This window comes from Phocoena sinus, chromosome 18 (assembly GCF_008692025.1).
Source record: "Phocoena sinus isolate mPhoSin1 chromosome 18, mPhoSin1.pri, whole genome shotgun sequence".
NCBI lineage: Eukaryota > Metazoa > Chordata > Mammalia > Artiodactyla > Phocoenidae > Phocoena > Phocoena sinus.
Genome location: NC_045780.1, coordinates 24,527,837 through 24,542,038, shown reverse-complemented (window position 1 = coordinate 24,542,038; position 14,202 = coordinate 24,527,837). Strand labels below are relative to the sequence as shown.

The window sequence follows — 14,202 nt, the reverse complement described above, 5'->3', positions numbered from 1 at the left end:
TCTGTACACTAGTAATGAACAATCTGAAGATCTTTAGAAAATAATTTCCAATAGCATCCAAAATAACCCAAAAAACTGAGTAAATTTAACCAAGAAGCTGAACTATTTGAATACTGAAAACTACAAAACATTGTTGAAAGAAATTTTAAAAGACCTAACAAAATTGAAAGACATCTGTGTTCATGGATCAGAGGACTAGATATTACTCAGATGGCAGCTCTCCTCAAATTGAGCCAAAGATTCCACACAACCCTTATCAAAATCACAATTGCCTTTTTTGAAGAAATTGATAAGCTGACCTTAAAATTCTTAATGGAAATACGAAGAACTCAGGATAGCTGAAAAGTCTTGAAAAGGAAGAACAAAGTTGAAGGAAAAACACTTTCTGATTTCAAAATTTCCTCCAAAGCTACAGTAATCAAAACTGCATAGAGCTGCCATGAAAATGGTCATATAGATCAATAGAATAGAACTGAAAGTCCAGAAATAAACCCCTACATTTATGGTCAATTGATTTTCAACAAATGTGCTAAGACAATTATTTAATGAGGAAAGAATAGTCTTTTCAATCAGTGGTACCAGGGCAACTAGATATTCACATGCAAAGAATTATGATGGACCCCTGCCTCACACCATATATAAAAATTAACTCATTATGGATAAAAGACTTAAAGGTAAGAGCTAAAAATATGAAACTATAAAATGAAAACATAGACATAAATGTTCATAACCTTGGATTAGGCAATGTTTCTTAGCCATGACTCCAAAAACACAAACAACAAAAGAAAAAAAGATAAATTAGACTTCACTAAAATTAAAAATTTTTGTGAATCAAAGGGCACTGTCAAGAAAGTGAGATCCAATCCACAGGATGGGAGAAAATAGTTGCAAATAATATATCTGATAAAGGACTAGCATCCAAGATATATAGATAAATCTTAAAAATTCAACAATAGAAAGACATATCCCAATTTAAAAATGGTCAAAGGATCTGAGTAGACATTTTCCCTAAAAGTTATTCAAATGTCCAATAAGCACATGAAAAGATGCTCAACATCATTGCTCACAGGGAAATGAAGTGAAATCCACAATGAGATACCACTTTACCCTATTGGGATGACTATCAAAAAAAGACAGATAATAACAAATATTGGCAAGGACATGGAGAAATTGGAACTTTCATGCACTGCTGGTTAGAATGTAAAATGGTGCAGCCATTTTGGAAAACAGTTTGGCAGTTCCTCAAAGGGTTAAACACAGAGTTAACATATAATCCAGAAACTCTACTACTACATATATACCCATAAGAACTGAAAATACATGTCTGCACAAAAACTAGTACATGACTGTTTTTAGCAACATTGTTCATAGTAGCCAAAAAGTGGAAACAACCCAAATATTCATCAGTTGGTGAATGGAGGAACAAAATGTGGTATATCCATACAATGGAATATTAGTCAACCATTAAAAGGATGAAGCGCTGATATATGCTACAACATGATTACCCTTGAAAACATTATGCCAAGCAAAAGAAGCTCAACACAAAAAGGCACATATTATATGATTCCATTTACATGAAATGTCCAGAATAGTCAAATCCACAGAGAAAGAAGATAGTTTAGTGGTTCCCAGGATCTGAGAACAGGGGGCAATGGGAGGAATGGAAAATGACTGCTAATGGGTAAGGGGTTTCTTTGGGGGAGTAATAAAAAGTTCTCAATTAATAGTGATCACCGCACAACTTTGTGTATATACTACAAACAACTGAATTATATACTTTAAAGGAGTGAATTTTATGGTATGTAAATTATATCTTAATGAAAATATTAAAATAAAAAAGATAAATCCAGAACACATTTGGTTCTGGAAAGGCTTCCATGTCTAGAGGTCATATCTCTCTTCAAACCTGGAGCCCTGGGATGAACCTTTCTGGGCTGAAGCTGTAAATATGGCTAACCTTAAAACATTTTAGAAAATACTGTACTTTTCTATGGGGCATCTGAAATATGACTCTTCACCTCTTCAAACTGTTCTTTTCTCTCACCAGCATGGTTGTTTTGTTCATCTGTTTACTTATTTAGACATAAAGGGAACTGTCATAGCAGAGTATACCATTGCATATTCAAAACTATGAAATTAAATGACAGAATAAAATTCATCTTGATTATTTGATAATCAGCTAAACTTTGTAGTTAAATAATGAACGTCTTCTAAAAGGAGCACATTGTTGTGGAAAGGAATGTTTGCTAACGAAAGGACTTTTTTTCCTCGTGTTTCTCAATTGCATGACATATTTTTCTGAACTATTCTTTCCTTTTTGTCGATCTGTTCCCTTGGGTCCCTATTCCTTTGTCTTCTCGCCAGACTTTAGTGCTTCTAGCCTTAATATTGGGTTTGTAGATCATAAACTTCGTTAGCTTTGAATACCATAACTAGTTAGTCGAAAGCTAACTAGTTGTTGAAATGAATTTGAAGTTTTGCATATTTAGAGGTAATATAAATGCTTCATTTTTATGTTCAATACTGTATTCTTCTAAAATTCATAAATACCTGTGTTTAATATTTTGCTACTTATTCTTGACACCAAAACTGAATTTTCACCTTACATGTCAACATTTTTACTTGAGTATCATTATCTATGCTTTGAGAGTATGGAAGTGATAACTCTATGACATTCTGGATAATTCAGCCTTTATTGTAAATTCCTTACAGGCTTACTACCTTATTTGCTAATAAAAAGGAAGTACTTGTTGAAGTTACAGAATCATTGATGGTAAATAAGAAACTGTCACAGGGCTTCCCTGGTGGCGCAGTGGTTGAGAGTCCGCCTGCCGGTGCAGGGGACGCGGGTTCGTGCCCCGGTCTGGGAGGATCCCGCATGCCGCGGAGCGGCTGGGCCCGTGAGCCATGGCCGCTGGGCCTGCGCGTCCGCAGCCTGTGCTCCGCAGCGGGAGAGGCCGCAGCGGTGAGAGGCCCGCGTACCGCAAAAAAAAAAAAAAAAAAAAAAAAAAAAGAAACTGTCACAAAGAGATTCCTATTTAGGTCCTCACCTGCTTCATTTTTTATGACAACAACCATCCAAGAAGCATCAACAACCTTGTATTTACCACGTATGGCTGAGTTGTTTTGTGTGCACCTGATACTATCTCAAAATTGTTAATCGGCTAGACTCCAATATAAAATAAAAAGTTTAAAAAAACCCTTGTATTTACCAACGTCATAGTTCTTAGTTATGATTAATGAGAAGAACAGACTCTGAAAGCCATGCTTTGGGAGCAAGGTGTTTCTGATTAGGTCTAAAAACAATGGACTGGCTCTTTCTGTTTTCCTCTTAACGCACGATCCTGTATTTTTTTCCGTCCAGGTTTAAGAGCAGGACTAGCTGCCTCAATTGCTGGGAGTTCTATCATCAACAAAATGTTACTAGCAAATATTGATCCTTTCGGTGCAACGCCATTTATTGACCCAGATCCAGATTCAGTGTAAGAAAATACTTCTGCAAATATTTTGTTTTGGCTTTCCTTGTTTTTGTTTTATATGAATGGTAACATTTTAAATGCATTGCAGTAAATATAGTTTCACATCCAAAAAGGATCATCAGAAAAGTTCAAAAGTCGATAATGATGAGTACGTTGACCCACTTGAAATACAGTGGTTTTCATGATCTGAGGTAGGTCCCTTCCAGTCTGTGGTCTTGGATAACAACCCAATGGCGAAGTGAGTCACAGCTCTGCACACTTTTCCCTGGAATATTTTATTCATCGCTGCCTTCATACTCACATTTTGCCTATTCCTTTCACCTCATTTTTTCTCCGTCTTGCCAATTCTGCCATCTGTCCACATTCAGCCTCTAGGTTGACTTATTTCAGAAAGCTTCTGGCCCACATTGGTCCCTTCCCTTCTCAAAACTCCTTTAAAAAGTTAGCTGTTCAGTATGTACTTCTTTTTACTTCCATATTTAATTTTGCTTTCGCTATGTCTCATTTCTCTAATGACACTCTTGAAGGACACTACTGTACTCCTTTGTATTTACTTTCCAGAGCACCTAGAAGAAGGGACTCGATCTAGTTGTTTACTGCTCAATAAATGTTCAATAAAAGTACAAGTGTGGAGGAGACTTTCTAATTAAAAAAAGAGGACAATTGACATCTGACTGCAAGGCCCTCCCATTTGTGTGTGTAGTGAGGGGCTTATGTAGGAAGTTGAAGAACTAAGATTTTGTTACAATTAATAGAAAAGCATTACCATGACTCTGTCTCTGCTTTGCCCTGCCCACCATCACTTTACATCATATGTACTGAAAATCACAGACGTGTACTGGGGTCGTGCGCATGGCATATGAATAGGAACTGATTCCTGCTAAGCTTCCCTCTCTTCTATAAGAAATAGAGGCTTGAATGGTGTTAAGCGCTATTTTGTGTGCAGATTGTAATTGTTTTTAGGAACCAGAAATTGACTTTTATGTACTTTTCCTTATTATAGAGATGGATATTCTGAAAAATGTGTCATGAACAATTACTTTGGGATTGGATTAGATGCAAAAATTTCATTAGAATTTAATAATAAGAGAGAGGAGCACCCTGAAAAATGCAGGTAATTTTGGTAATAGCAATAATGTAATTATGCAAAGGCAATTTTACTTTAATTTCGTTTATTACCTCTTTTGCTCTCTCTGCCTTTCAAGAGTAAATAAATAATAGTTATACTGAAGTTCTCTGCCAACATTTATTTTCAGGAGCCGAACTAAAAACTTGATGTGGTATGGAGTCCTTGGAACCCGGGAGTTATTACAGAGATCGTACAAGAATTTGGAACAGAGAGTTCAACTTGAGGTAAGTTCATCTAGAAGTAAAGGCATTTCACATTATCTTACTTTCAAAAAAAAAGATTTATTTGTGGAGCTGATTTGGCCTCAGTTTCTCTTGAATAGTGTTTAAACACTTGAGGAGAAAAAATAAACGTGGTTATCAACTTTACACCAAAGGAGATATAGACACTGGATATGTGTGACACAATTACCATTGTCATTAGATCCTGAAATTTAGATGTTCCTGTGGAATTGAGGTGCTCTGTGAAATGGTAGGGCCATGGGAGTACATATATATGGGATAGCATTGTTTTTAAGACGTTTTTTGATGTGGACCATTTTTAAAGTCTTTATTGAATTTGTTACAATATTGCTCTGGTTTTTTTTTTTTTGTTTTTTTTTTTTTTTGGTACGCGGGCCTCTCACTGTTGTGGCCTCTCCCGTTGCGGAGCACAGGCTCTGGACGCACAGGCTCAGCGTCCATGGCTCACAGGCTTAGCTGCTCCGCGGCATGTGGGATCTTCCCAAACCTGTGTCCTCTGCATCGGCAGGCAGACTCTCAACCACTGCGCCACCAGGGAAGCCCAATTGCTTCTGTTTTTTATGTTTTGGTTTTTTGGCCAAGAGGCATGTGGGATCTTAGCTCCCTGACCAGGGATCAAACCTCCACCCCCTGCATTGGAAGGCGAAGTCTTAAACACTGGACCGCCAGGGAAGTCCCCAGGATAGCATTTTAAACAGATTTTTCCACTTTAATTTTCCAAATTCTGACCCAATTCTATAATGCCTGAAGTTTCACAGATCCCTCAAAATATCATAGTAAATAGAACCTTTTAATTTAAATGTATTTTTTGTTTTAATTATCTCTAACAAGTTACTTAAATGAAAAGAGATTTTGAGCATTTAAACTTTTTAGTATTTTTAAACTAATTTAAATAGTAAATTAAGGACAGCAAAAGTTATTTAATCTCTGATTAACAGGAAAAAGAAAATTGGGGACATGACTCTGAAAAGTCTGCTGCTTTCTTAGAATGTTATTTTCTTTCACCTTTGATCCAGGGCTCACTGTTTATGCTGATAAGCATGTCTTTCCTGTCTTGTATCTTTTTATAACTAGATATTTTAAATTGAGGTATAGACTGCATACAGAAAGGTGTGCACATCTTAAGCTGACAACTCAGTGTATTAAACAGGACGTTTTTGTTTTAGGTGTTATCTTGATAGTGGAACGTAGACTATCAAGAGGTGCCTGGCTCATTCATGATCAACTAAATGTCCTAGTAAAGATAAGCCTGTTCTACCTTCCACTCTACAGCATAACTACATGATCAGCTGGTTTGATTTATCATTGCTTGTAAAATTAAGATAGATGTTACTGGTTGAAAAGGTACAAAATGAGGAAGGCTCACACTTAGTAAACACTATCCTTGGCAGCCCCATCTGTCACTCAACTTGGGTTCTTGCCTATGGATTGTAGTGTAATCGTTCATTTTCTTTATTGACATCCCCTAGTCGGCCACACTCTCCTTAAGGACAGGTAGGAAGTTGTGTTCATCTTTGTTATCCCCGTTGTCTTGCACAGTTCCTGGCCCTGACTTGAGAAGGAAATAGGCAGATGATCATTTTACCCTAATTTGTTAAGTGCTGTGATCAAGACCCATAGCTGGGCATCTTTAAGATTTAGGGAACTATCTGGATTCAGAATGACTCCATTGCCTTTATTTCTGGAAGAGCCTTCAGCTCTGCAGAAATACTACTTCTGTCTTTTTTTATTGGTGGTCCAAATTCTGAACAATACCCTACACAGCTGTTTTGTAATCTCCATTTAACAGAGGTTCTTAACACTTTTTTGAGCTGTGGACCCCTTTGGCATGCTAGTGAAACTATGGACCCCTTCTCAGAATATTATTTTTAAAGCATTAGTTAAATATATATACATACAAAAGAAAATAATATTGAAATAAATTAACGAAATATTTTTTAAAGTGTTATAGAGTATTATATGTGTTTCTTCATTGCCACATAAAATGACAAACCTCTAACAGCATATATAATAAGTACCATACTTTTGAAGTAATGATGAACAGAGATCTTAAGAGATATCTGAAACATCTGTAATATAATAGAAAACATCTGTTTCTAATGGTGATGATGTCAGGGGTATTGCTAATATGTGGATTGCTATCTACATTTATAATTGAGTGCAATGCTAAATTTCAGAGGTTGCTGACCATAAGAAATAAGTTTTTACCATTCCAGTTAACAGACCCCTCAATCTATCTGAATCTATCCACAAATGAAACATTAACATTTAACATAGAAGTTTATGTTGAATGATGAAAAGGAAAGTAAATTTAGTAAAACAAGATAAATGAAAGCATGTTAATATACACCAAAGGTAAAGTAGAAAAGTTAGAGAATTCTTTGACAGAGTTAAAAATAAACAAACAAAACACCTGCTACCCCTGAGGACTATGGAAGGTCCGTTGTTTAAAAATTCATTTCCCTGATGCCGGATCCCTTGGGATAAAGGTAGAGAAGAAGACCCAAGGCTTGGGAAACTCTGCCCAGAAAGGTCCCTTTCACCAGGTGCCAGTTGTTAGCAAAACAAACTCTTAACTTTTTGCTCAGAAGTTTTCCTTTCCCTGTTGTGTTGTATGGAAGAAGTCGTGTCTTGACTTTGTGCAGAAGAAAGACTTTAACCTTGGTTTCTCCATCTGCAAAACGGACAAAATAATGCTTTTGTGCAGAATCATAGTTCATCGACCTAATGTTCAAGAAATCACAGTTTAAACTGAAACGAGTTATGCAAATATAAACCCTGTTTTCAAGCCACATCAACTGTGAATCTGATACATACCGGAGTTTTAGAACATTTGAGTAAGGTTTATAATCCTCTCTACAATCATGGGAATGCCAGAAATGCAGAATAACATTGTAACATCAAATTTTCCTAATTTTAGAGTAGAAACACCTTTGACCTATGAATGAAAACTGTCGTTAAGATTCAAATTTTTTTCTTAAGGATGACTTTTTGGTCCAGATATACCTAATTTACATGTATCTCACAGCTTGTTCTGTTTTTTAAGTGAAATAATGATCAAATACTGTTTTGAGTCCTTTAAATACTAAGATACATGAAAGAAAAAAACAATGTTCACCTGTAATCTATAATGAAATACATGGTAACAAATAGTTAATTCATGTTTTTTACTTCATGTTTTTTGTAATTTCACATATTTCCATAATCTCATAACATGTCTCCATAATTTGTTAAATTTGGCTTGTTATATAATAGTACTTTCTATCTTTGTTTAGTTCATTCAATAATAATTATTATAGCTATATTTTAAGTCATAATAATTGAAGTTTCCTAAATGCTTCCTATCAATACAAATCACCTTTAATTCTTAAACTTTATGAGGTAGTTATTTTCATTCTTTATGAGGCAGGTATTATTAGTTATTTCAGAAGCATGAAGTCACTTGCCCAACTAAAATCAAACAGTTGGTAACTGGAGAAGCCAAAGTTTCAACTCCAATGTTTTTTCCCCATAAAATATTAATTCGTAATTGTGACTGAAGAAAGACATTTACTGACTCCTTACTATGTGTCTTAGATGCTTTCCTGTCCCTTACCTTATTGGCCACACTATATGGACAAGGTATGGCAAAATGAGGCTCTGAAAGTTTAAGGCTCTTGCCCAAATAAAGACAGAATTCAAAACGGGCCCACTATCTTCCCACTACACCACATTGCCTAGTGAAAGGAGCAGAAAAAGCAGACACTAATCAGAAAAAAAAAAAAGTGTAGCTGCAGTTTTAAAGCATTTTGCCACATTATGAACCACAAGTGGAAATGTGGGGAGATAGAGAAGATTATAAAAGAATGTAACAGTACTGAAGTTACTCCCAAATATGAGAGAAACAGTTGAGTCAGGTGACCTTAATTTATTGAATATGTACTGCTCCTTTTTCCCTATGGGACTCTATGAAATGGATATTAAGCTCTTAACCATGGGTGTTTTGCCTAATGCATATATATTAAACTCAGCAAAGTATGTGGAACTTCTGACAGCTTTCATCTTTTTCCATATTATGCTTGCAAATAGTGTATCCATTATAAAACCTTTAAGGACTGCTCTGAATTTTTTTTTTTAAATATGCCTTTTATATTTACAGAGATAGCATATTTTCCATTTCCTTTGTTAGCCATATGACTTTTTTCTAAAGCACACAAAGATATTTGTTCAATTTCTGGGTTCAGAAAAAACGTTTATTATTCCACTAAATATTTTCATTTAACAAATACACATTGATCACCAGTTATATGTCAGGAATGGCCCTAGGTGCCCAGATACAGTGTGGACCTTTGAATGTGTTTTTATGTAAAAGAAAAGAAAGGTTGTAAAAACACCTGTAAGGGTTAGTGTTAGGAAGTAGTCTCAGTTATTTAAAATATTTGAAAAGTGGGTTCAGACCAGATTCTCATTTGTTCTAAAGGTTGAAGATAATTTTCATTGGGCATTAAAATGCAATTTTTCTAAAATTATGTTATTTTTAAATTTGGGAATTACTTAATGAAAATATAGCATCTGTTTTAAGTATGACATCTGCAAACTCCTCTCTTAAAAACGAAGGCTTAAACCTTCTATTTGGTAAGAATTTACTCATATGTCATAAGTAATTACTTTGCCAGCTATGTGATATTGTATGTTTCTTTTAAGTTAAGTGGTAATTCATTTTCATTTACGTGATTAATTAGAAGGCATGGAGTGTATGGGCTTCCCTGGTGGCGCAGTGGTTGAGAGTCCGCCTGCCGATGCAGGGGACACGGGTTCGTGCCCCGGTCCGGGAAGATCCCACATGCCGCGGAGCGGCTGGGCCCGTGAGCCATGGCCGCTGAGCCTGCGCGTCCGGAGCCTGTCCTCCGCAACGGGAGAGGCCACAACAGTGAGAGGCCCGCGTAACGCATAAAAAAAAAAAAAAAAAAAAAACAAAAAAAAAGAAGGCATGGAGTGTAAAGTGCTTTCCGACATGCATGTTTTTTCCTTAAAAAGCTCAGTCTTGAGTTCAGCTAGTCACCAGTTAGTTACAGAGCACAAGCAAACTACCAGAGAGTGTGAGAGGTGCTAGGTGAGATGGTTAGGAGCCACAGTTTACCCTCAAAGAGCCTGCTTTCAATGTTTAAAGTAAGAACAAAATAACTATGATGCAATTAAGAATATCTTAAGCGGGCTTCCCTGGTGGCGCGGTGGTTGAGAGTCTGCCTGCCGATGCAGGGGACACGGGTTCGTGCCCCGGTCTGGGAGGATCCCACATGCCGCGGAGGGGCTGGGCCCATGAGCCATGGCCGCTGGGCCTGTGCGTCCGGAGCCTGTGCTCCGCAATGGGAGAGGCCACAGCAGTGAGAGGCCCGCATACTGCAAAAAAAAAAAAAAAAAAAGAATATCTTAAGTGACTTGGGAGAGACTCATGAAAAGTACTGCCTGATTTTGGAGGAAAGAAGAGGTAAAACATTTGTTTTCTTTTTTTGATGTATAATTGACATACAACATTATATTAGTTTCAGCTGTACAGGATAATGATTCAGTATTTTATCTGTATTACAAAATGATCACCACAATAAGTCTAGTTAATAAGTTTCACCGTACACAGTTACAGAATTTTTTTTCCTGTAATGAGAACTTTTAAGATCCATTTTCTTAGCAACCTTCACATATTCAACAGAGTATTAACTATGGTCGCCATGCTGTACTTTACATTTCAATGACCTATTTATCTTATAACTAGAAGTTTGTACTTTTGATTCCCTTCACCCATTTTGCCCACCCCTTACCCCCTTGCCCCTGGCAACCATCAAGCTGTTCTCTGTATCTAGCTTAATTTTACTTGTTTGTTTGCTTTGTTTTTAGATTCCACATATAAGTGAGATCATACAGTATTTGTTTTTTTCTATCTAACTTATTTCACTAAGCATAATGCCCTCAAGCCAATCCATGTTGTTGAAAATGACAAGATTTCCTTGTATTTCATCGTTGAATAATAGTCCATTTATATATATATCAGAAGTTTATAATATTACACGTTTTTAATCTATTCATCTGTCAGTGGACACTTCGGTTGTTTTGTAAAACATTTTTTTCAATTTGGTTTTCTGTAACAACTTCGGCTATAATTATTTACCCTTTAAAAATTTTTAAATTAAAACAGTAAGTTAAAGGTAATGTGGAGGAATATATTTACAGGAAAGCACACATTATGCACAAACCTTCCTCCATCGTCCTTTGTCATTGGTATTCTAGTATCTTCCAAACTTGTGGTTTTGCTCTTTTTATCTGACCTCTAAGCTTTTGACCTTACAGTGTGATGGGCAGTATATTCCTCTCCCCAGTCTGCAAGGGATAGCAGTGTTGAACATTCCCAGCTACGCCGGAGGCACTAACTTTTGGGGCGGAACCAAAGAAGATGATGTAAGTATTTCCTTGCTCTTTCTAGAAGCTGCCCACATTCTTTGGTTCATGGTCCCTTCCTCCATCTTCAAAGCCAACAAAGGTGGTTGAGTCCTTGTCACGTTGCTTTACTCTGATCTCTTCTTCTGCCTCCCTCTTCCACTTCTAAGAATCTTTGTGATTACACTGGGCCTACCCAGATCATCCAACATAATCTCCCCATCTCAAGGTCCCTAATTTAATCACATCTGCAAAGTCTCTTTTGCCATGTAAGGTAACATTCACAGGTTCCAGGGATTAGGACATGGCCATTTTGGACGGCAGGGAGGAGAATATTATTCTGCCTACCAAAATACCTTTCTATACCTTTAATTTTCCAGATTTATATTATTATTATTTTTCTAATTTTTAGAAATGTCAAAGGGCTCATTTGGCCATTGAGGTTTAGGGCTATTTTTGTTTTTATACTTTCCTGTATTAAAAAAGAAAAAACACAACCTAAGAAATGCATTTGTTCTAGGGACTTCCCTGGTGACGCAGTGGTTAAGAATCCGCCTGCTAATGCAGGGGACACGGGTTCAAGCCCTGGTCTGGGAAGATCCCACATGCCTTAGAGCAGCTAAGCCCATGCTCCACAACTACTGAGGCCCGCGTGCTCTAGAGCCTGCGTGCTGCAACTACTGAGCCTGCATGCTGCGACTACTGAAGCCTGCATACCTAGAGCCCGTGCTTCACAACAAGAGAAGCCACCGCGATGAGAAGCCCACGCACCAAAAAAAAAAAAAGAAATGCATTTGTCCTAAAGATAATGAGAGAAGGCACAATTATGAAAGTATGTATAACAATAAAAATGAGAAGTTTACCATGGTCTTTGAAGAGTCACATACACTGAATGATAAGCCCTTTGACTTGAAGCTCATGATGTAGTGGTTCCACTGAACAAATTTCTCAGGGCTCTTAAATGTGCAGGCAGGGATTAAAGTATAAAATAAATTGGAAAGTATTTTTAATTTTCATAATGTGAATATATACCAATCCTATTGGAGTATAAAAATTTAAATTAGCAACCAATTGTCAGCCCATCATCACTCTTAAATATTCTAAGGAGAAGAAATCAGTGAGATTAAGATAAATAAAGATAGGCAGACAGGATTCTGAGAGCTTCACATTCATAACTTACTACCCTCAATTTTTATCTAAATTTTATCAGTGAAGAAACTGACACAAAGTTCACGCAGTTCATAAGTAGAAGAGACAGGGTTTAAAACCAAGCAGTCTGATAGCGAAAAGTTCCCAAATTTGTGTCCTGATATTTTCAGTAAAAATTTTAATTATGATACTACTTTATACTGAATATTTTTTCAGAGGCACAATCATTTATGTTATAGTAAAAGAGGACATAAAAGGAACAAAGTAATGCATCTGAAATTGAAAATTTTTAGGTTAAGTTGATTTTGTGAAAATGCATTTAGCATCAAAGCAAAGTAAGCCCACGTGTTTTCATCCTTTGAGATTTCTTTTCATGTTCTCACATGCGCTGAAAAGTTGTTGTAGATATAAAGCACATAACGCATATTGCTTGTAACACCTTGAAAGGTTTCCCTAGAACATATCAAGTGAATTGGATCATAATTTGCATGTTCATTAGCTTTAACTTTATGAAATCTGCATCACCTTTTGAAACTTGAAAGTTTCCTAAAGTTGCATGCATCATTGTATCAAGATATCTGAGTTAGTGTGAACAGGTATTTAATACATCTTATATCAAGATGAATTATTTGGAAATATATTAGTTCATTGGTCCTACGAGTGCTTTATAAAAGGGGCATGGAGTATTTTATCTGTGTGGGTTTTAAAACATTTTTATTGTGTTTGTTTATTTTAAGCTATGTTCAGTGATTTATTTTTTGTCCTTGGGTTATCATTTCATAATAATATTTACTTACCTTTCTGCTAATGGTTTTTATAAGTTTTTAAAAATACGTCTGTTGCAGAGTTTACGTTGTTTGAAGTGCCGCTTCACCTAAACCTTAACTTTATCAATGGAAGTGTGATGTCGGTTTTTCTTTCAGATATTTGCTGCACCATCATTTGATGACAAGATCCTGGAAGTCGTTGCAATATTTGATAGCGTGCAAATGGCAGTTTCAAGGGTCATTAAACTGCAGCACCATCGAATAGCCCAGGTTGGTTTCTCTACTCAAACCTGACTTCACTACTTGGGCCACTGAGAAAGCTATTCCAAATGACTCCTACACTGTATATTCATCTGTAAAATAATGGACTTTCTTGTCATGTCAGTTGTCGCCGTGTTATCCTAAGTGGAAAAGCATAATATTACAATTCCACAGAAGGGATTAAAAGTCAAGTGTGAATACAAGACTGAGTGTCAGCTTCTCAGGATGATTTGTACTCTAAAATAACTTGTTTTATTTCAGTGCCGTACAGTAAAAATCACTATATTTGGTGATGAGGGAGTCCCAGTGCAGGTGGATGGTGAAGCATGGGTTCAGCCTCCAGGGATTATCAAAATTGTGCACAAAAACAGAGCTCAGATGCTCACAAGGGACAGGGTATGTAACAAAAAAACATTCTTCTAAATTTTCCTTTAAAAAACATCTTAAATTGTTTTGAAAAATAGAAACCAAGGGAAAAGATTTAAATTGTCTCTTAAGTCTGACATTTAGATCGTGCTTTAAAATATGAACAAATATTTATTTAGTTCTTAAAATAATTAGCTTATTTTTTTAGGTTTAGAGGAAAATTGAGCCGAAACTACAGAGAATTCTGATTCCATTCCCAAATACCTCCTCACCTCCTATTCCCCTATTATATTCCCCTAGTATGTTCCCCTTAACATCTTGCTTTTAGTGTGGTACATTTATTACAGCTGATGAGCCACTATTGATACATTATTATTAACTAAAATAGTAGTTTACATTAC

At 36.2% G+C, this 14,202-nt stretch overlaps 1 protein-coding gene across 1 annotated transcript in view; it reads left to right on the top strand.

Annotated features, from left to right (window-relative positions):
• Nucleotides 1-14,202, top strand: part of DGKH (diacylglycerol kinase eta) — a 178,432-nt gene that overhangs the window by 133,644 nt on the left and 30,586 nt on the right. The window contains exons 19-24 of the mRNA XM_032611105.1: nt 3,365-3,482; nt 4,483-4,593; nt 4,736-4,832; nt 11,172-11,279; nt 13,331-13,444; nt 13,697-13,831. Coding sequence (XP_032466996.1) covers nt 3,365-3,482; nt 4,483-4,593; nt 4,736-4,832; nt 11,172-11,279; nt 13,331-13,444; nt 13,697-13,831 — 683 coding nt within the window. The remainder of the gene's footprint in view (nt 1-3,364; nt 3,483-4,482; nt 4,594-4,735; nt 4,833-11,171; nt 11,280-13,330; nt 13,445-13,696; nt 13,832-14,202) is intronic.